Source organism: Labeo rohita, chromosome 10 (genome assembly GCF_022985175.1).
Source record: "Labeo rohita strain BAU-BD-2019 chromosome 10, IGBB_LRoh.1.0, whole genome shotgun sequence".
Classification (NCBI taxonomy): Eukaryota; Metazoa; Chordata; class Actinopteri; order Cypriniformes; family Cyprinidae; genus Labeo; species Labeo rohita.
In genome coordinates, this window is record NC_066878.1 from 11,136,009 (window position 1) to 11,160,144 (window position 24,136).

At 35.1% G+C, this 24,136-nt stretch overlaps 2 protein-coding genes across 2 annotated transcripts in view; both read left to right on the forward strand.

Moving 5' to 3' along the window:
• The first annotated feature begins 87 nt into the window (after window positions 1–87).
• slc43a2b (solute carrier family 43 member 2b) lies at window positions 88–14,820 on the forward strand. Its single transcript, XM_051121342.1, has 14 exons — window positions 88–236; window positions 841–1,076; window positions 4,855–5,125; window positions 5,260–5,315; window positions 6,580–6,656; window positions 7,959–8,051; window positions 8,133–8,266; window positions 8,342–8,535; window positions 8,618–8,761; window positions 10,654–10,783; window positions 10,887–11,019; window positions 13,126–13,199; window positions 13,324–13,447; window positions 13,548–14,820. Exons 2-14 carry the CDS (start codon window positions 917–919, stop codon window positions 13,707–13,709), a joined length of 1,752 nt encoding a protein of 583 aa, XP_050977299.1. The 5' UTR covers window positions 88–236; window positions 841–916; the 3' UTR covers window positions 13,710–14,820.
• A 1,670-nt stretch (window positions 14,821–16,490) lies between these two features.
• pitpnab (phosphatidylinositol transfer protein, alpha b) overlaps window positions 16,491–24,136 on the forward strand; it is a 31,376-nt gene continuing 23,730 nt past the window's right edge. The window contains exons 1-2 of the mRNA XM_051121349.1: window positions 16,491–16,707; window positions 23,793–23,823. Coding sequence (XP_050977306.1) covers window positions 16,691–16,707; window positions 23,793–23,823 — 48 coding nt within the window. The 5' untranslated portion in view covers window positions 16,491–16,690. The remainder of the gene's footprint in view (window positions 16,708–23,792; window positions 23,824–24,136) is intronic.

Genomic DNA, 24,136 nt, shown 5'->3' on the forward strand with positions numbered 1-24,136 from the left:
AGACTCGCAGCTGATTGGCTGACAGGTGTACTCAGCCTCTCGATGCAGCCAATAGAAACGATCCGATGCTTCCCACATGAAGCCTCTATAAATTCGTCAGCTGGCGTGAAACACATTCTCAGTAAGTGCCGGTAACTGCAGGAGAAACAGAGGGAGGAGAAGAGAGAGAGCAAAGGCATCAAGGGGAAGACCATTGCACTAAAAGGCTACAGAACTTGTTTGCCTGCCTCTCAAAGGTATGTTTTTATTTTATTTTTCATATCTATATAATATTTTATAAATATATATTGCTTGTGTATAACATGTCCAGTTGAAAGTCTAATAATATTATTCTTTCACAGACTATTAGTTAATTTTACATTAAAGTTGCATTGTATAAAGTAATACATTTTAATAAAAATAACAATGCATGTGTTTGATATACAAGTCACACTAAGATAAGCCTAAGATATTGTCATAATTTGATTTCCTTGTGTTATATAGCTTAAATAGCTCTCTTTATGATATTTTTTGCATCTAAAACAAAATGTGGGATCTGTTGCAATGTGAATTTTGTACTTTTGGGACCCCTCCCTGTTACTATTCTCACGCTGTATTACAAAACAGCCTGAATGACTTTGAAAGAACTGCCTCTGAAAGTCATATGCATAACAAAGAAGGTGTGAGTCTTTAAAGTGGCTTCAGAGGCTCATTCACACATCTTAAGAGTTCAGGAACTCAAAAAAGTGCATGCTCAACAGTCTATCTACAGTATGTTTCTATATCATCACATGCAATATGTTTAACTTGTCATTGCATTAAAATGATTTTAACATACCTCTCCCTTTTCTTTATCCACAGATTGTGAGGTCTGACTGCCAGACACTGTCGACCACACTTTTCCTCTTGTCTGTCTGCTATCCTACTCCTTGCAGCAATGGCACCCACTCTAGCCACGGCATTCGCCCGCCGCTGGTGGATGGCGATAACAGCCATCATTGAAAATCTGCTCTTCTCCGCTGTCCTGCTGGGTTGGGGCTCCTTACTCATCATGCTGAAGTCTGAGGGCTTCTATTCATACCTCTGCACAGATCCAGGTAAGAAGCCTTGAACATCAAGAAAAAGAACTTAGAAGAAACTTAGAAGCAATTTAGAAGAAGGAAAGTTACGTTGAGGGAGTTTACATGGTCTGCAAGTCAAGCTTGTGATCTTGAATTTAATTTTAATGCATGATTGTGTTTTGTCACTTCACATAATGGCAAATTCCATACATTCTTTCGTTCCCAATCTGATCTTGAACAAAGACTGCATTTGATAGTATTCGAAAGATCTTACTTTTAAAGTCACATGTGTATTGTACAGCAATCCATCACTGACAGTACAGTTTTATGTGGAGTAACTGATTGCGCTTTGCAGCAAAACACTATTGTAGTTACCTTCTCTAAGGAGGAGGAATGATGTCTTCCCTCAGGAGCCTCACAACCACGGACACTACCACAGACTTCCATTAAATCAGCTGGTAGTCACAGTTAAACACAAGAATGTTGAAGGTCTTTCCACAGGGATCTTGACCTAATCAAGTGCATCTTTAAACTGAAAGTCCTACAGCCTGTCAGATGTAAATTAAGATGTTTATCATCTCAGTTAGAACCTCAGACCTGCTGATTTTTAGGATTGATTAGCATCACATAAGAACATCTCCAGCTCTTATTGTGGCTGGTGATGTCCCTTTATCACTGGCTTGTTCTCTATCAGGGCTTGATTTAATAAAAGACTAGGACATTGAAACCTATTTAACCACAAAAGCTGGTTTGAAATTCCCAGGCAGACAAGAAAAAAGGGTGCAGAGGAGGGGCAGAAGACGAGAAAAGAGTTGTTTGTGAAGGAAACTGTAGGAGGCTAATCGTTTGGGTAGATCTAGGAATACCACTTCTTCTGGGTGGAGCGGTGGGCATCGTGTCTGTCTGTCTGTCTGCTTGGCACGGCATTTTGCACTGAAAAGTGCTTATCGTTTCGTTTTGTTGCTGTCACAGTTCCCATTTTTTTACATTACTCAGCTGATTTGACTGTCCTTTTGGTCACATTATTATGATGTAATAAGACTGTCTCAGCAAAAACCATCAGTGTTCAAGACTATTCAGCAGGCTTAAAGTCCATAGATAAGTCTCAAAGGACAATGTCATGAGACATTAGTCAGCATTCACATTGTTCGTCTTGACCACTTTGAATGGCGTGAAGCATGTGAGGACTCTTGTGGTTTATTACGCTAGTTGAGCTTTCCCATTATGCAATCACTGAAGTCGTCATGATAAGAGTTTCACATTCAAGCATTCTCAGAAATGAGGTTAGGAACACTTTGTATTGTGTGCGTATAAGTGTGTGTCATTCACTATCTGTTTTTTACATTTTATCAGATCTGGCCACCAACTAATGGCTGTGAATGAAAAAAACAACCCATTCTTGTTTCACTCCCACTTGTGCCCTATCAATCTCCAGATCTTCGTATTAATATGTTAAAATGTTTACAGTTTCCTTTAGGAATGTGATTTTTTTTTTTTTTTTGTTAGTTCTCCACGATTTTAAAATTTTAAGATCATTTTAAGAATTTAGATTTCTATGTGACACTTGTACTCGAAAAATAATCACGTGGCAGTTCGCCCATCACTAAATAGGTGAAGGATTAGATGAAAAGCAATATTAATTACATGTTACAGTGAAGACCGTTTATTACAGCGAGGTTAAGTAATAAACACCTCAAAGGAGGTTCAATAGGTTCATCGAACTCAAATACTCACGACCTGTTTTTTTGCTGAGACCAGGTGTCTGCTATCTCTCTGGGTGTGTCTTAAATATTTGCACATCAATGTGGCCTACGTACACCATCTTTGGTGCATCTTTAGTAGGAAACACAGTTCACATATCAGCTCAGTTTAGGAAAGTAGCCAGAGCAAGCCTCAGTTTCCTCAGGCTTGCTCTGTAAAACCTAACCCTTCATGTATGGCTTGAGAAAGTTCACAACCAGGCGCCAAACACGTCAGAACATTCCGCACTCAGTTCTAAAGCAGGCTTGGAGTTGGAAAACTCCTCTTTGTTGTGCAAGTAAGACACGTGTATCATCAGGGTGGCACTGGCACAACTGAGTGGATAATTATAGCAAAGTCACTGTTTCCACACCAATAATAGGTGGTTTCTTGAGGGTTGAAAGAAAGATTTTGGTCTAATTCACGTTATTTTTGTAACCACAATTTGCATTTTTCAGAGAAACATCAGCAGTTCCCTGTTGAAAAAAACAGAATATATTGATTAGGTATGTTTTGAAGGATGGCAGCTGGTTTAAGATGGTCCTTAGTTGGTCATGAGCTGGTTTAAGCTAGTCACATGCTGGTCCTAAGCAATTAGCTCCTGCTCAGGACCAGTCCAAACCAGCTTATAACCAGCTCAGGACCAGCTTAAACCAGCTCAAACCAGCTGCCATGCTTCAAAACATACCTAACCAGCATACATCGTTTTTTTTTAACAGGGTTAGGATGGAAAAACATCCAAATGAGTGAAAGGTCAGGTCTGATTATCTAGTTCATGTCTCCACTGAGCCAGCAGCTATTAATGAAGTGTCACCTGGTCCAGTATCAGTAGTTTATATGTATGTGCGTAGTGAGCTAATCTGGAACAAGATTGTACAATAGTCCAAAAGGACGATTATAAACGCTGTTCTGCAGGAGAACAAGATAAAGGAAGAGCAAATGTTCAGCTGTCTTCTTTCTATCATTCCTGGTCCTTATCTCAAGTTTTATTGTGACCACATAATGGTGATTCCTCATACCAAGCATTTTACTGCTGGGTGAGGGTTTATCTCAGGGACTTTGGAGAACAGCTGAGAAGACCAAGAATTAATTCCAGGCTGGTTTATGCTGGACTAGCCATGCTGTTCAATAGTGAAACTTGGTTAATCGTTTGAAAGTGTTTAGTGCATTTTGATTATATGGACTCCATAAGTTAAAAAGGTAGCTAACGACTTTCTTTCTTCTGTGGAACACGAAGAATATGCTTTGAAGAACGTATCCTGTTTTCATATAACAGCCCCAAAAGTTCTGCAAAATATCTTCATGTTCCACAGAAAAAAAAAGTCATACAAGTTTGGAATGACATGAAGGTGAGTAAGTAATGACCTTCTCAGATGCCCTTGTTTTTATAAAACACTCAGAAAATTCGAAACTCTTGCAATGTTGGAATGTCCTTACCTTAATCCACTGACTGTTCCACCCATGGTATGTTGACTTGGTCGTAGAGTGCATGTTTTGAGAAACCCCAGTCAGGAACTTGGAAGAACTATCATGAGGTATTGGAGCCAACACATATTGCATCTGCATGAAGGGACAACATTCCTGATGCTCACGTCACAGTATAGGGCTTATAGCAGGGATGCATGTGATCGATTTTTTATACCAACATTTGAATTTTCTCACTCTCTCTCTCTATCAGCATGGTTTATAAATGGGAACCTGTTGAGTAGTGCAACTCAAATGGGTTGGATACCAAGTCACATCCCAGCAGGCACCGGATGTCATGTTGACGTTGGACCTCAACGTCGGACAGATAAAGCTTAAAGCTAACATATTAATACTAAAAGCCAAAAAACTAAAATTTTTATTTCATGGGGACTTCAACATTGACATTAGTTGAATTTACAATGTGTTTTGGTCACCTGACTTTGCAACCAAAATGTAACCAAATATCAATGCCTTATGACGTTGTGTGTCTGCTGGGATTGGTATTCAAACTGATTTTGGAAAATGGCAGCTGCTGATAATAATGGTTAACATTGGTTCCCATTAGCTTAGCTTCTTACATCTCTTCTCTTCTTTTTCTGTTCCAAAGGAAATAGCTCAAAGGCAAACTTCTCCTTACCAGCTTCGAATGATGCAGAATTTGACTATGACGAGTTCCAGCATGACGGCGGGGTGGAGGCAGTCCCTCTAAAACATCCGGAGGACAATCTGAGGATGAACGGCTGGCTCATCTGTAAAGAACAGGATGAGATGCTGAATTTGGCCTTCACCGTGGGCTCCTTCCTCCTCAGCGCCATCACACTCCCTCTTGGAATCGTCATGGACAAATATGGCCCACGCAAACTCCGTCTGCTTGGAAGGTAGACAACATCTGCTTCCTTTTTCCAAATCATTACTGTACTAGTCACACAATGGATAAATTATTAATGAAATCAAAAAAGTGTTGAATTTATCAATATTAACTGACCTCTGAATGTTGAATCTTCTCTTCCAGTGCCTGCTTTGCCCTCTCGTGCCTTATGATTGCTTATGGAGCCAGCAACCCAAATGGTAAGAACATCACACAGTTAAGGTCAAAAGTTTACACACACCTTGCAGAATTTGCTAGATGTTAATTATTTTACCACAATAAGAGGGATCATACAAAATGCATGTTATTCAGTACTGACCTGAATAAGTATTTCACATAAAAGACATTTACGTATAGTTCACAAGAGAAAATAATAGTTGAATTTATAAAAATGTCCCTGTTCAAAAGTTTACATACACTTGATACTTAATACTGTGCTGTTACCTGAATGATCCACAGCTGTGTTTTTTTGTTCAGTGATAATTGTTCATATAGAGTCCCTTGAACAGTTAAACAGTTGTTCTTCAGAAAAATCCTTCAGGTCCCACAAATTCTTTGGTTCTTCAGCATTTTTGTGTATTTGAACCCTTTCCAACAATGACTGTATGATTTTGAGATCAGTCTTTTCACACTGAGGAGACCTGAGTGACTCATATGTAACTATTACAGAAGGTTTAAACACCCACTGTTGTTCCAGAAGGAAAAACGATGCATTAAAAGCCAGGGGGTGTAAACAGAACAGAATTAACAGAATAAAGATGTGTACATTTTTCTTATTTTGCTTAGATATCTTTTTTTTTATTATTATTTCGTTATTATTTTTATTATTATTCCTTCAGAATCTACAGAAGATACTTACATGTTTCTCAGAAGACAAAATAAGTTAAATTTACCCTGATCTTCAAATTCAAAAAGTTTTCACCCTTTCGGCCCTTAATGCATTGTTTTTCCTTCTGAAGCATCAGTGAGTGTTTTAACCTTCTGTAATAGTTGCATATGAGTCCCTCAGTTGTCCTCAGTGTGAAAAGATGGATCTCAAAATCATACAGTCATTGTTGAAAAGAATTCAAATACACAGAAATGCTGAAAAACCATAGAATTTGTGGGACCTGAAGGATTTTTCTGAAGAACAGCAGGGAGTTTAACTGTTCGGGATAAACAAGGGACTCATGAACAACTGTCACTAACACTGTGAATCATTCAGGTAAAAACACAGTATTAAGAATCAAGTGTATGTAAACTTTTGAACAGAGTCATTTTTATAAATTCAAGTATTATTTTCTCTTGTGGACTATATGTAAACATCTTTTATGTGAAATAACTTATTCAGGTCAGCACTAAATAAAAAATAATATGCATTTTGTTATGATCCCTCTTAATTTGATAAAACAATTAACATTTAGTTAAAATTTAGAAATAGATACCAATAATATTCCATCATTTAACATCTGCTTGTTTTTCTAGATCTGTCCGTTTTGATCTTCATTGCTCTGACCTTTAATGGCTTTGGAGGAATGTGTATGACCTTCACTTCACTTACGGTGAGTGTGTGTTAAATTATTCATGAATGTACACTTAATTTTTTCCAGCTCTTTTGATGTTTTTGAACTTGTTTGCTCCGAGTTGCCTGTAATATTTACATTACAAATTGTAGGGATTATGTCCCATCTTATAGTCAGATTTCCCAATAAGGTTTTTTAGTGGTTGATTCTTGATTACATTTGGTTCCCTTGATCCTGCTACATCCAGGCTAGTTCTAGTTAGACATCTCTGTGTCTCTTTTTCCTCAATCTCTTTTATTTGAGCATCTCTCAAGCGTGGTGCAGTAGATTAATCATTAGACCTATCTGTGAGTCTTACTTTAGTGTTTTTCCCGCTGACTAGCTCTTGTTGCTGCACAGGCACCATGCATTAACTCCTAATGATGTACTATCCAGTTTGCTGACCCAGTAAGAATAGCCTACGGTTATCATGCACTCAGCATGATCTGAGGAACTATTTGACCATGAACTCACAAGAACACTCACACCCAAAGTTAACTTTTCGTCACATGTTAATGACCACGACTTGAGAAAATTAAAAACAACACCTGCCTCAATATGTGAAGATTACATTGGTGGCTTAATGCAATAACAGAAGCTTTCTTGTTTTTGCCGTGTTGCGTTTCACCCTTGAAGTTGCATCGCAATTGATTTGGAAAGTACCTTCATACTAGCTCTGACAGGAATTTTCACAAAGAACAACTCTTCTACTACAAACCTCCTGATCACACACTTTCAAGCGCATTCTTACGTAACAGGACACTCGCTGTTGCTCATCCACTTGTTGTCACAGGAACAAGGCATAACTGTGAGCAGGCTGCCCCAGTCTGTGCTCCAATTAGAGTCATAAAAGAGACTCGGCTTCAGCCGGTTCAGACTGGACGGATCATTCCTCAGTTCTTACTGCCCCAGTTATTCCTGTTTTATTGACAATGAGGAACAGAGAGTAAAGTAAGAAGGAAGTGTGGATTAAGCCTTCAGAAATGGAAGTCTTCTAGTTTTCTAGTCGTTTTTCACTTGCTTGTTCTCTCTTTTCTCTTTCTCAGTCCCCCAACCTTGTTTTCTGGCTCCAGTGGCTCTGAACTAAAACTGCTTTCACTGTTGATTTGCTGTGCTTTCGTCAGCCCATAATTGTTGGCCATCTCTCCTCGTCTACTGCCATTTTTAGAGAAAGACTGTGGATCAGTCTTCATATCAATGCTCTGAATAGCCAGTCTGAATAAGAATAGGATAAGAATAAGCATGAGAATATGTTTTTTTGCTAGAATTGTTATGAGTTACTAATCTGTTACCATATTTCAGCTGCCCAACATGTTTGGTGACCTGCGTGCCACGTTCATCGCACTCATGATCGGCTCGTACGCTTCCTCAGCCGTCACCTTTCCTGGGGTCAAGGTTCGTTAGATTAAACAACAGTTTAAAATGAGAGTATAATCCCACATTATGTTCTTAGATAATAAAGGTTTATATTCACAGGTGATCTATGACCTTGGTGTGGCCTTCATCACGATTCTGGTGATCTGGGCAGGTTGTGCAGGCCTCGTCTTTATCAACTGCTTCTTCAACTGGCCCTTGGAGCCATTCCCTGGACCAGAGGACATGGACTACACGTAAGAAACATATATGAAAACTTATATGCATCAAACATTTACAATATCTGACACTCATTCTGTATGTGTATCTAGTGTCAAGATCAAGTTCAGCTGGCTGGGATTTGACCATAAGATTACAGGAAAGCAGTTTTATAAGCAGGTGACGACAGTGGGCAAGCGTCTTAGCGTGGATAACACTCAGAAACAGAAAGAGCTTGCCAAGGAAGGCCAAAAACTCTGCTTGTCCACCATGGACCTGGAACTGCAATGTGAAGCCAAGGAGGAAAGTAAGTGATGGTCTGATGGTCCAGAAATGTGTTAATATGACAGGTCAATAACTCTTAACTGTTTTCTTTTTCTTCCTTGTAGCTCAGTCATTCATGAAGAGCATTTTCAGCCCTCTATTCATGTTGAGTCTGGTGACTATGTGTGTAACTCAACTGCGTCTCATCTTCTACATGGGAGCCATGAACAACATCTTGGAGTCCCTCAGTGGAGGAGATCTCAACACAGGTGAATAAACATGATTGAATTATATATTCATGTGTTTTTAGGGTATTTGTGATTTGAGAAGGCAGCAAAAAATTCTCTGGAAATGAAAAAAAAAAAAATCTGATGTGTGAACACAGAATGGAAGCCTGTTTCTGCCACTGAATAAAAAAGAATATTATTGCAACTTTTTATCTCACAATTCTGACTTTTGTTCTCAGAATTGAGTGATATAAACTCGCAATTGTGAGTTATAAAGTCAGAATTGCATGATAAAAACTCACAATTCTGACAGTTTTCTCACAATTGTGAGTTTATATGATACAATTATAAAGTCCAATTTTGAGGGGAAAAAAGACTCTCAGAATTAGGAGTTTTTATCTCACAAATCTGACTGAACTCCCAATCTTATGTTATAAAGTCAGAATTGCGAGATACAAACTCGCATTTGCAAGAAAAGTCAGAATTGTGAGATATAAACTCGCAATTCTGAGAGAAAAAGTCCAAAATGTGAGTTTATATCTTGCAATTCTGACTTTATTTCTTAGAATTGTGACTTTAAAAACTCAGATTTGTCAGTTTATAACTCGCAATCATGCAATTCTATAACTCTATATCATGCAATTCTGACTTTTTTGTGCGATTTTAACTTTTTTTTCTCAGAAATGAGATAGAAACTCACAATTGCGAGTAATAAAATCCAATTTTGAGGGGGAAAAAGACTATGTTAGAACTCACAATTGTATGTTATAAAGTCAGACTTGTGAGATACAAATACAGATTTGCAAGAAAAGTCAAACATAAATTCACAATTCTTAAAAAAAGGCAGAAATGTGAGTTTATATCTCATACTTCTGACTTTAATTCTTAGTATTGCGACTTCATTTCTCATGATTGCGAGTTTGTCTCGCAACTCTGACTTTATAACGCGCAATTTAGAGTTTATATCACAAAATTCTGACTTTCTTCATGCAATTTTGACTTTTTTCTCAGAATTAAGATAGAAACTCACAATTGCGAGTCCAATTTCGAGGGGAAAAAAAGACTATATTCTCAGAATTGCGAGTTTATGCCTCACTTGCGCGTAATAAAGGTCAGAATTGCGAGATACAAACTCACTTTTGTAAGAAAAGTCAGAACTGCATGATATAAACTCGCAATTCTGAGAAAAGTCACAATTTGTTAGATATAAACTCAGAAATGTGACTTTGACTTTATTTCTTAGAACTGCAACTTTATGTCTCGCAATTCTGACATTATAACTCGCAACTTGGAGATTATATCATGCAATTCTGAGATAAAAGTCAGATTTGTGAGCTTATATCTTGCAATTCTGACTTTATAATTCGCAATTTAGAGTTTATATCATGCAATTCTAACTTCATTTCTCAGAAGTTTATCTCACAATTCTGAGAAAAAAAGTCAGAATTGTGAGTTTATATTACAATTCTAAAAAAAAAAAAGTTAGAATTGCAAGATAAAAAGTCACAATAACTTTTTTTAAAAATGTTATTCAGTGACGGAAACAGGCAACTACAAAAAAAAAAAACATTAATCATGATAATTCAGATATGTAAATGCAGAAAAAAGGCAGTACTGACATTATAACTGCCTTCTAAATAGCTTTTTCAACTTATTTTTGCAGTTGAGAAAATGGAATTGGGTAAGAATCTCAGTAGCACAGTAGAAACCAGTAGAGCATGTCTTCCCTAAAGCTTGTTATTCTAGCATTTAACCTTCTCCTGTACTCACGTCAAGCGTAACACACTCCCTGCCCACCTGTGCTCTGGGCCGTAACGCATACACAAGCCTGCAGAGTGCCATAAACTCAAACCATTAACCAGAGTAGTTATTACCTAACCTCAGACGTTATCTATTAGACAATGTTCTAATCTCTCTCTCTCTTGCTCTCTCAGTGAGCCTCTACACATCTATTTTTGGCGTGATGCAACTCTTGTGCTTGATGACGACGCCGGTCATTGGTCAGATCATGGACTGGAAGCTGAAAGAATGCGATGATGGAGAAAATGAAAAAGAACCCAACAAGTAGGTTAAGAAACACTTTTGAGTGATCTATGCATGTGGACTTAAAATAAGCATGTTTGACAGCTGTTTAAAATGTGTTTCTATATTTGCTCCTTGTCTCCAGGGATGAGCCCCAGCCCAAACGCAGAGACAGACAGATTCAGAAAGTCACCAACGCCACACGGGCCTTCGTCTTCACCAACATCCTCCTCGTCGGCTTTGGCGTCACCTGCCTAATTCCCAACCTCCCTCTTCAGGTGTGTGTTACATACGGAAGTACTTAGGGCTGGGAAAATAAACAGATGCATCGATTTCTCAACGAGAAATGATTCTGCATCGATTCTGTGCTTCGTTTTTAAAAGTAGATGCCACTGCATGCTTTAGAAACAGCCGTACTGTTTCTAAACAGTAATGTGAGTTAAAAACTGAAACTGCTGTTAAAAACTAAGCTCAGAATTGATTCCAGAGAGAATTGTGATGCATTTGGAAAATCTCAGAATCGGTCCACGTATCGCAATGCATCGATTTATCATCAGAGCAATAGTATTAATCCTGCAATATGATAAGGGCATTTGACAATATTACTGAATATTACTGGTTGACACATTTATTGTTGCACAATGCATAGTGTTTTTTAAAAATAGTATGCTGTGTTTAATATTTAGTATTTTAAATTAAATTGAAAAAACAGTAGTTTAAAAAAAAATCAATTTTCAGTATGCTTTGTTGTTTATAATTGTTGTTAAATGAGACTAAAACTAAAGCTATTAAAATTAGTTTTCAGTAATTAAAATCAAGTAAATATAATTTTGGATGAAAAAAAAATATTTAGAAAGTTGAAAGACTAAAATTTATAAACAGAAATAAATAAATAAATAAATAAATAAATAAATAAATAAATAAATAAATAAAACAAAAATACTACCAGTTAAAAGTTTTTGAACAGTAAGATTTTTTCATGTTTTTTTTTTAAAGTCTCTTTTGCTCACCAAGTTTGCATTTATTTCACCCAAAGTACAGCATGACAGTAATTTTTTTTTTTAAATATTGCAACTATTTAAAATAACTGTTTTTCATTTGAATATATTTGAATGTAATTTATTCCTGTGATCAAAGCTAAAGTTTCACCATCATTACTCCAGTCAGTCACATGATCCTTCAGAAATGATTCTAATATGCTGATTTGCTGTTCAAGAAACATTTTTATTATTATTATCAATATTTAAAACAGTTGAGTCTATTCTTTGAGTTCTATTCTTTGATGAATAGAAAAATCGAAAGATCAGCATTTATCTGAAATAAAAAGCTTTTGTAACATTATACACTATACCATTCAAAAGTTTGGAGACAGTATCATTTTTATTTTATTTTATTTCTTTTTTTTTTTTTTAAAGAAATTATAGAAATTAATATATTTATTTAGGAAGGATGCTTTAAATTGATTAAATGTGATGATAATGATATTTATAATGTTACAAAAGATTTCTATTTCAGATAAATGTTGTTCTTCTGAACTTTCTATTCATCAAAGAAACCTGAATAAATTCTACTCGGCTGTTTTCAACATAATAGTAATAATAAAAGATTTTTGAGCAGCAAACCAGCATATTAGAATGATTTCTGAAGGATCATGTAACTGGAGTAAAGATGCTAAAGATTCAGCTTTGAAATCACAAGAATAAATTACATTTTAAAATATATTCAGATAGAAAGTAGTTATTTTAAATAGTTAAAATATGTCACTTTTACTGTTTTCCTGTACTTTGGATCAAATAAATGCAGGCTTGGTGAGCAGAAGAGACTTCTTTAAAAAACATAAAAAATCTTACTATTCAAAAACTTTTGACTGGTAGTGTATACAAATGAAAAAAAAAAGAACATAAAATTACTAAAAGGTAAAAACTTAAATTTAAAACATTAATAAATACTATAATAATACATGAATAATAAATACCACAGTTGTTTACTACTTGTCTTTTTTTTTGCTAATGTAATATTCATAGATATTCTTTGCATGTATTTAGTGTGCACATTATACATAGTACATATTGCAGCAATATTAAGATTAGTATGTTGATATGCTATTCTATTTATTGTGCAGAGGAAGGCTACTCATACTATTTCTTGCATACTACTCTTACTATTGCTTCCATATGGAGTAGTATGCAAGTATACCATATTAACGGCTTATGTACACCTGCTTATTTCTGCTATTGAGTGTCTGCTTAGTTGTACAGCATCTCCCCCTAGTGGCTTAATTATGAAACTAGCATGCCACCTGCTAATTTTACCTTATGTATCAACAGAATAAACAATTTTATAATATCTGATTTTGTCATTAACCTTATGTGAACTCTCTTCAGATGCTCTCCTTTGTCCTCCACACCATCGTCAGAGGCTTCATCCACTCCGCCGTCGGTGGACTTTACGCCGCTGTGTGAGTTTATCAATATTATCTATAAAACATGATTAAATTCTGCTTGTGATCATCAATTTAGTCACTAATAGCTGCAATTAAATCATAATATATGATAACAAATAATCTGTTTGTGTGTCTGCAGGTACCCATCGTCTCAGTTCGGCAGTCTGACGGGAATGCAGTCATTGGTTAGCGCTCTGTTTGCTCTGCTGCAGCAGCCTTTGTTCATGGCCATGATGGGACCACTGAAGGGAGACCCGCTCTGGGTATGACACACACAACAGAAAGCTTTAGTAATACTAAATGGACTCAATGCCCGTCAGGCATGTTTTGACCTCCTCTTTATGTTTTTGTCTTCCGGTGTAGGTGAATGTTGGTCTGCTGGTTGTCAGCATGCTGGGCTTCCTGCTACCTCTCTACCTGCTGTACTTCAGGAAAACCCTGCACAAAAAGAGGAAGGAGAAAGAAAACGATGCTAAAATCTATCTCAAAATCAACGGCACTGACGTACCAGAGGCGTTTGTATAAAGAAAGCAAATAAAGGGAAAAACAAAGGCATGAGAGAATCATCACAGCTACGCAAAAACACAAACGCAGAGACGATTTATTGAGTCACTCAGCGGACGAAAAGACGAATGAGGCAGAAAGCAACATGGGAAATTTGGCATCCCTCTTCTTCCCCATTTTATTTTAATTAACACTGATATTTTATATTATGCATTTACACGTGATAAAGTTTCAACCCTGACTGTTTCCCTATAAAACCAGGCGCAAGCATGATTTTTTCTCTACATCGTTTATGCCAACTAGATGTTTTTGAGGAAGTCTGAAGCCAGCCTGGCCTGCACAGATGGAGTAATGATGCCAAACTTCACAAGGGATTTCAATGTAAACCATTATAGCCACAGTATCACTAACAATTGTGGTGCAATGCATTTGCATTTACTAAAGACCACATTTTTAGTCATAATGATCCACAAAGGGCCTTTTACACTTTTCTATGAAATAATGTTGTATTTATGACACAGTTGCAATATGCATTTCAGGTTGTATATATGTTTTTACACTACATGCGCATGAGATGCATGCATAAAAAAGGCTGAAATGCTTATGATCTGCGAGGTGATGGCTGAAAGCTGAGGCGCAGATGTCAGCACTTTAAACACGTCCCATAAACCCCCTCATGACCCTTAGTTCCCTTTTTCTGTCTTTCTTTTACTAACATTCTGTGACATTTCAGAGTGTGTTAAGAGTCATTTATGTGTCACTGATCATAAGATCGACTTATAATGGACCTCTGAAGTAAAATATCATTTAGAAAGCACAATTTAACTCACAAACGTGCCTTTTGTACGGTTTACAGTGAGGTTAGCGATGCTGATGATAGCTGATGGGAGGACTGGAGCCACTGTGGAAATGTTTTGGTGTTGTGTGTAATGTATTTATTTCTTTGAAATCTAACAGACCATACGGACAATGCAGGCTTATTTGCAGAGGTTTTTATATTAACTTACATCTCAGTGTTGCAGTGGCTGGTTGTTTGTTTGTTTGTGTGTTTAATTGTTTTTCAAAAACCTTCATGTATTGTTCTGTATGGCGTTACTGTTGAGGATTATATTCAATAAAATTTTTAATTATTGCTCATTTTCATCCTTTTTTTCAAAGCATAATCAATTAGCAATTTCATAATTTTCTTAAAATTTTATTTAAAATATAATTTAATCTAAATATTTTCATTGTAATATTACAGTAATTTTTCTCTAAATAACAAAATAAAATAACAGTTTACTTGTGGTTAATATTTTATTTTGCCATTGCTACAATGAGCAATGAAAAAAAAATTATAATTATTTTTAATTATTATAATTTTTATTTTAATATTTAATCTGAATATTTGCATTTTAATCTCACATTTTTCTCACATTGCATAAAATAAAACAGATTACTTGTGATTAATATTTTATTTTGACACTGGTTCAATGAGCAATGAAAATTAAATTATAATTATTTTTAATTATTTAAATTATTTACATTTCTATTTAAATATTTAATCTGAATATTTTCATTTTAATATCACATTATTTTTCTTTTAATATCACATAACAAAACAACAGATTGTGATTACTATTGTATTTTGGGATTGCTACAATGAGCAATGAAAAGTAAATTATATTATATAATTATTTTTAATTATTTTAATTTTTAATTAAATATTTAATCTGAATATTTTCATTTTAACATCACATTATTTTTCTCACATTGCATAACAACAAAACAAACAACAAAACAACAGATTACTTGGGAATAATATTTTATTTGGACATTGCTACAATGAGCAATGAAAAGTAAATTATAATTATTTTTAATTATTTTAATTATTTGCGTTTGTATTTAAATTTTTAATCTGAATATTTTCATTTTAACATCACATTATTTTTATTTTAATATCACATAACAAAACAAAACAACAGATTGTGATTACTATAGTATTTTTTTGGATTGCTACAATGAGCAATGAAAAGTAAATTACATAATTATTATTAATTAATTTAATTTTTATTTAAATATTTAATCTTAATATTTCCATTGTAATTTCAGACTTTTTTTCTCACATTGCATAATAAAACAAAACAACAGTAATTGTAATTGTGGTTAATATTTTATTTTGGCAATGATGTAAATTATATACATATTTTAAATTATTTAAATTATTTCATTTAATTGACAGACCTAACAGTAAGTTATTAAATAAATCGCTTATTTAATAATATAACATTTTATAATATCTTATTTAATATAAAGATAAAAAAAAATAAAAATGTGTATGACATTATGAGCTGACTCTTTGATAAATTAAAAATCAGATTACTAGTCTACTGCACAAATACTTCTGGTTTTAATATATATATATATATATATATATATATATATATATATATATATATATGTTCAATGTGAATGGGAGACAGTGTATTTAATGTGTTTTGAGAAACGCTTTGATGGAGTCCAGATCACACTGTAACTACATGAAAATAATCGGATGGTGGGATCTGTCTCCAGATGTGCTATAAATAGACTGCACCAGTTTATCGTTACATAATTTGTGACAGACTGTAATTTGATAGAGAGCTATGCGACCACCACCAGCTGTTACATCACACAATTAACCGACCACCTCAGACCATCCATCGGCGGTCGTCCCCATTTTTTTTTTTTTTTTTTTAATAAAGCATTAAAGCTGACCACGCTCACCCCCATCCTCCTCATCATCACCACCCATGACGTCATCACCCCGATGTCACAGCATCAGGAGTTGTCGTTAACGCCCCCCTCGGCCCTGATCAGGAAGTGAATCTGTGGGAAATAGAAAAACGGTCCCTAGAATGACATAGAAGCGGGTGAGGTGGGGTAGACCGAGACACCGGGACTAACGCAGGACTCGACACCTATTTAAACTCATCCAGGTGCAAAACCACGTTATCTTTGGAAGGCACAAAGCAGCGGAGAAAATGCTGATTAAAGAATTGTAAGTGCAGCGTTATTTTTTTAAATCTGATTGTCACGCGAGCATCCTCTGTCTGACCATGCAGCGCAGGTACCAGAGGCCATGGCGACATTGTAAACTTGACTTTCTGACAGTTCACACTAAAGCCCTTGATCGTAAATATTTTCAGGGATTTAATACATAAATGGCTTTGGTGCTTATTTAGCATTTTACCTCGGCCTACAGTACACTTTATACGTCTTTCTAAACGTGCCTGACTGATGCATTTATAACGTTACACTACATAATAATATTTTTAAATCAATTAAATTGATGTTTCAGCACAAATATCTCATCAACCGAGTTTAATTGTCTCTTCACTGTGTTATTGATACGCTCCTGAAGGTGAAACGGACCGATTTGAGCACACCGCGTTCCGATATTAAATGGCGCCTGTGTATTTACACTAATACTTTCAGAAACATCCCGTTTATGTATCACCATGTGTCCGTGAGATTGACTATATTCACATTTTCGTCTCAGAACAGCTGGATCCGTTCACCTTGCGCATGTTTCATTCAACTATAACTTGATAATATACTCCAAAACCAACCCCCGCCAGTCACCTTTGAAATATTAATAACCTTTCTTTGCCCACAAACACCGTTAGAAAGGTCACTGAAACCATATGAGGCTTTCTATTCATCTCCAAACAGTGCAGATAACATTATAACCCAATTCAGAATATGTTCTGACGTCCTTAGTGGAAAAAAAAATACCGGTATGATCTGTTTATTGGATTTAGATGCGTTTTGGATGGTGGACAAATTATTAACTTACTTTAAAATAATGTCTGTTAGTCATTTTCAGGGAGGCTGATCTGTTAAGTCTTTCAAATCGTCTTTTGGCGCCCCTATCGTCAAAGCCGTTTTCCGTAAATTGATAAGGTGTAAAACTACTCTAGTAAAAAATATGACTGTTTTGTTGATTTAGCACACGATACATATAACGATTGAGCAGCTGTTGTCGCTGTTAACGTTGCTTCCTCACGCAAAGTCGATTTCTGTTTGCATGCGTTACGTTACTGTGTAAACTTACAGCACTTTCATTTGATTAGGCTGGGACACCTGCATTAAACCATCTTTTTTTCCCCTCATAGGCTGCATTTGTCCTTTAGAAATACCTCTTTCTCTTTAATTCCACTGTTGAGGTGTTTTTTTTTTCGTGCAGGAATGCGCACACATCTTCTGAATGACTCAGCCACGAGCTGAATCTCTTTAACGCGACGCGTGTAACAAGGACGCGCCGCTAACGCTAAGTTATCATGTGTCATACGCTCCTCGTCGCCGGCATCTCTCTGACGTCACGTTCAGCCACGTCATTGAGGTTTTAAGGAATAGAGAGGTGTCCGTTATGCAGCATGTGTAGCTTATGTTTTTAGCTAAAAACAGTGTGTTAATCTTCATATTTTATAAACTAGCCTAATGCAAATAATAACAAATGGCCCGTTTTTGAGGAGCGTGTTCTCTTGGCTCTGAAGTGGAAGCTTGTACACCTCAGGTCCCTCAGGGTTTGCTGTCCATGCTACTCTGTGCTTTCACTAATGCACTAAAAATAACTTTAAATGCTAAAAATACCCTTGGGTGAAGAATTGGACCTTTAACAGGAATTGAAATTGAAGTTTCAGTTTTGATCAGTTGAATGTTAAAATCCAAGTGTGTTGTTTCTTATATATGTAATTGTGACCCTGGACTACAAAACCACAAGGGTCATTTTTTTTGAATAATCTGGAATCTGAGGGTGCAAAACAAATCTAAATATTGAGAAAATTGCCTTTAAAGTTGTCCAAATTACGTTTTTAGCAATGCACATTACTAATCAGAAAGTTTTGATGTGTACGGTAGGAGATTTACAAAATATCTTCATGGAACATGATCTTTATTTAATATCCTAATGATTTTTGGCATAAAAGACCCATACAATGTATTGTTGACTTTTGCTACAAATATACCCATGCGACTTTTGTCCATCTGTTTTGTGGTCCAGGGTCGCATATATTCTGTTTGGACAGATATGTGGTTTTTATTTAATTATTACATATTATATAAATTAGTGAAGGTAAAAACCGGTGTTTAAAATGGTGGTAAAATGAGATCCATATAAATTTAAACTTAAATCTTGATGTTAATAATAATAGACTATGGACATGTACTAAACTGTCAAAATATAAGGAGTTTTGTGCTTTTATTAGACATTAATAGTCGTATTTATAGTCTATATTCAAGCGAAAGCAGTGACTTGTTCTGTGTCTCTTTCTCAGTGCTCTGGTGACACTTTCCTGTGATCTAGTTTAGGATTCATACAGTGCCTGCTGGGTCTTTTACTTAACATATTTGCCATACAGACCATTTTAATCACATATGCCTCAATATCATGCCAGTTTTACAATCCATATGGATGTTTCTCAACAGTTCTGGCCCATGAAATTTTAGAAAATAAACTTTTAACTAGTTTATTTCATCCATCTCACTAATAATATCCAACAGTGTATAGCCTAAACATTTGTTTGAATTCTGCCATTTTTCTTTATCCTGAAAATTAATGTTCACTATGTGATAAAGTCTATTAATGCAGTTAATGCCCCTGTAATTCAAGCTGTGAAAGCCAAAAAATACCCTTTTATGGATTTAAAAAAAAAAGTAGTCTAATATTAAACAATTAAGAACTGTAAATATTAGGGTGTGAGGCAAGTCATAAATATTAGCATGTGAGCATGTTAGCAAATGTGATGTTAATTTTCATATCAAGTAAGTTACATTTTAGACATAATATTGTCTTTTTTCTCAAAGTCGGATGAGAACGTTTGTGCATTTGTGCATCTCAGAGTGTTTTGTTCCAGAATTAAAGGAGTAGTACACTTCTAGAACAAAAATTTATAGATAATGTACTCACCCCCTTGTCATCCAAGATGTTCATGTCTTTCTTTCTTCAGTCGTAAAAAAATTGTTTTTTTGAGGAAAACATTTAAGGATTTTTCTCCATATACTGGACTTTAATGGTGCCCCTGAGTTTGAATATCCAAAATGCAGTTTAAATGCAGCTTCAGAGGGCTATAAACAATCCGAGCGGAGGAAGAAGGGTATTATCTAGTGAAACGATCTGTAATTTTTTTTTTTTTTTTGAAAATAACCATTTATATACTTTTTAACCTCAAACGTTCATCTTGTCTAGGTATGCCTGAGCTCTGTTTTTTCCGGTTCAAGACAGTTAGGGTATGTTGAAAAACTTCAATCTCATTTTCTCCTCCAACTTCAAAATCATCCTACATCGCTGCAGTAGTACCGACCCAGTGAACATGCAAAGAAGATCACCCTTTACAAAAAAAAAAAAAAGGTGAAACAGCAGTGTAGGAGTTTTTCGACATATGTCATAACTGTTGTGAACCGGAAAAACAGTGTTCAGGCAGACCTAGACAAGTCGAGGTTAAAAAGTATATAAATTGTCTTTTTTTTTTCCAAAATACCGATCTTTTCACTAGATAAGACCCTTCTTCCTTGCCTGGGCTCGTTTAGAGCCCTTTGAAGCTGCATTTTGAACTGCATTCTGGAAGTTCAAACTCGGGGGCACCATTGAAGTCCACTATATGGAGAAAAATCCTAAAATGTTTTCCTCAAAAAACATAATTTCTTTACGACTGAGGAAAGAAAGACATGAACATCTTGGATGACAACGGCATGAGTGCATTATCTGTAAATTTTTGTTTTTGAATGAATCATTTGAGTCAATGATTCAATGATCCATTTGTACAGGCAGCCTCTTGCTTCATTTCTAAATGAATCAGCGGTTTTGAACAAATCGTTTCAATTTATGATTCAATGAATCACTCATTAGGACAGAGACTTGCTGCCACCTATTGGCTGTTTTAGTATCATTTGTTTATTCATAACAGGCCTGAACCAGCCAAGGTATTCGAATAAAATACAAAAACAAGCAAAATATTGTTTAATTGTCGTCACACCCCAAGATAGAATTATGCTACAACTGTAGGACATTTGTAATTTATGTACTGATGTACGTAATGCGTGTATTAAATTTTGAAATGGTTTATGATTATTTAACTTTAGACGATCATAGTTTTAATTATGTAGTGATTCATATTTTTATAATGGATTTAGGACAAGAGTAACATCATAAAACATATAAACAAAATGCATTAGAAAACTTCAAAAATAAGTTATGAAATGTCACATTATTATGTCTGAATGCATTTTGTTTCACACATTTAGTAAAAAAGCAAAGGTGACCTTTCAGCTAAATATTGAATTTCAGAATCTATTTGTAAACTTGATTGTCTTGTTAGCGAAACAATAAGTAAAGCCTTTCTTATACAGCGAAATGCAGCCATGCGGGCAAAGGCATTTATAATGCAAAAAGTAGCCTGGGTGTCATGGAGGCAGAATACATGAGACACTAAATCCAGCACGGTGACCGATAGTCCCTGTTCAGGACACAGGCAGCGCTCAAGAGGGCAAGGTGACTTCTGCTATTAGCAGATGCCTACAGCAAACAGTAAAACACACCTGTGCGACCATGCCGTTTGATAAATGCTCAGACTTCCCATAGAGTTTTTGAAGCATCTGATATATAGCTAGAACAGCACAAAAGGACTGTATACTGCAAAATAATGTTTATAATCACTTTTGACTTGTTTTACAGTACAAATATCAGAATTATCAAAGCATAGACTTCTTTGCCAACGATCTTGTCATACGTTAAAGGTGATCCTGGTCCTTGACCTCCTGACAAGCTCATGTGTCTTGTCACAAAAGCCCTCATAAGTCAGATGTAGACAGTCCTCAAGGCTGTGTGTGTGTGTGTTCATGTCATAAGGCAGATAATGAGAGAGCTGTGCTGGAATGGAGCGCGGTAGTGGTGTTGTCTTACTCCTGAGAAGTATTGATTATATATGCGAGCTGCTCAGAGTTTGGTACGCTGCCAACTACCATCCAGAAACAGTACACAGATATCAAAAATGTGCTTGACAAGGAATAGCTTTTATAGGTTTGCTAATACGAACAGTTTCGTTTTGTATCCTGATACCTTAAGCCACTAAATATCCACCTTATTTTTGCTGTAAGAGTGAGAGTGACCGTTTGTAAATTTAATGTGTCTGGCTTCCGGTCTCATCCGTGTCCAGTTATGTTTATCTGTACAAAACAGCTCGTTTTGCTGCTTGATAATGCAAACTGGTGTGTCTTACCATATGATTTTAATGTATTATCTTAATTATGAACATAATAGATTGTAGTGCAAACTGTTTTACTGTTTACAGCAGTTTAATATTCTTCTCATTATTTCTCTATGGCAGATTATGAACAGGAAGTCTAACACATTTCCAGAAAACAGCTTACTTCTGCAGTGAAAAATAAGGTGGATAAAGTGTTGAAGAGACAAAGCCAAGCAGGTTCTGATGCAAAGATTGTTTTATAGTTTCTCTATCTTCGTTGCAAAGTTACGGTTTATTGGGAATATGAGATGAGCTAAAAATTACTGTACAGTCAAACACTGTTTTCCATTGTGCACTGAGAAATTTTCATTTCTAATTCAATAAATTGTCAAAAATGTAATGTAAAAGAGAAAAGATGGCTTCATATTTAAGTTATATTTTTATATATATATATATATATATATATATATATTTTTTTTTTTTAAAGCAATCTTTTCTGCTCACCAAGCCTGCATTTATTTTATCCATAGTACAGCAAAAACAGTAACATTTTGAAATATTTTTGCTATTTAAAACAACTGCTTTCTATTTGAATATATTTTAAAATGTCATTTGTTCCTGTGATTTCAAAGCTGAATTTTTTAGCATCATTACTCCAGTCACATGATCCTTCAGAAATCATTCTAATATTCTGATTTGCTTCTCAAAAAACATTTATTATTATTATTATTATTATGTTAAAAAAACAGTTGAGTAGAATTTTTCAGGTTTCTTTGATGAATAGAAAGTTCCGAAGAACAGCATTTATCTGAAATAGAAATCGTTTGTAACATTATAAATGTCTTTATCAGCACTTTTGATCAATTTAAAGCATCCTTGCTAAGTAGAAGTATTAATTTCTATAATATCTTACAAAAAAAAATATATATATATATATATGACTCCAAGCTTTTGAATGGTATTGTGTATAATGTCATAAAAGCTTTTTATTTCAGAAAAATGCTGATCTTTGGATCTTTCTATTCATCAAAGAATCCTGAAAAAATTTACTCAGCTTAATATTGATAATAATAATAATAATATGAATAATTATAACATCTTTAACAGCAAATCAGCATATTAGAATGATTTCTGAAGGAACATGTGACGTTGAAGACTGGAGTAGTGATGCTGAAAATTTAGCTTTGATCACAGGAATAAAATACATTTTAAAATATATTCACATAGAAAGCAGTTATTTTAAACAGTAAAAATATTTCACAATATTACTGCTTTTGCTGTATCTTGGATCAAATAAATGCTGGCTTAGTAAGAATTCTTTAAAAAAACATAAAAAATGTTACTGTTCAAAAACTTTTGACTCAGTGTATATACACACAAACACACACACACAAACAGTTCTTTCTGGTCCTTGAATCTGATTGGCTGAGAGGAGTGTGATATTCTAGTGATAACAGAACTCCAACCGTTTCACTGTTTTCTATCACTCCACTTGTGGTATTGTTTAAAGTGAGTGTCATAATAAACTTTTCACAAAAAATATTAAATCACACAACTGTTTTTAACGTTATAATGATAAAACTAATAAAAGGACTGTAATAAATTACATTTTAAAATATATTAAAACAGAAAACTTTAATAATAGTTCACAATATCACTGTTTTTACTGTGTTTTGATTAAAAATTCAACCATTAAATAAAATATAAAAAAATCGTATTTATTTTAAACTTTTCACTGTGTATGTTGTGGTAATATTTTAAGAATTCGCAAAATAGTAGCTGAAGAAAAATCCTATTAATTTCTGTAGTTTTAGAAACATGATGGTAATAGCTATAATGATACAGCAAACATGCTTATTACTAGTAGATTTTAATAATTGTTTTTCTTGTTCTCTTGCAGTCGAGTGATCCTACCGATTTCTGTGGAGGAGGTAAGTGCAAATTGAGAGTGTGTGTGTTTGTGTACAGCATGCAGTGAACGCTGGTAATGACACTGAACCCAAACATTGTTTTGGTATGTGTGTGCGGTGTCAATCGCTGATTTGCATGTGTTGAGTTCGGATGACTCAGTCTTCGCTGGTTTTGACAGTAGAGGAGTCACGATGTAGTTTCATGATGCTCTCCATGTGCACTAAGCCACAGATCGGCACACCACTCTGTCATTCAGTCACTTATGAGTCAGTTATCTCAGCAAGAGGATGAATCTTTCTCCTCTCATGCTGTTTGATCCCGTACGGCTCGTGC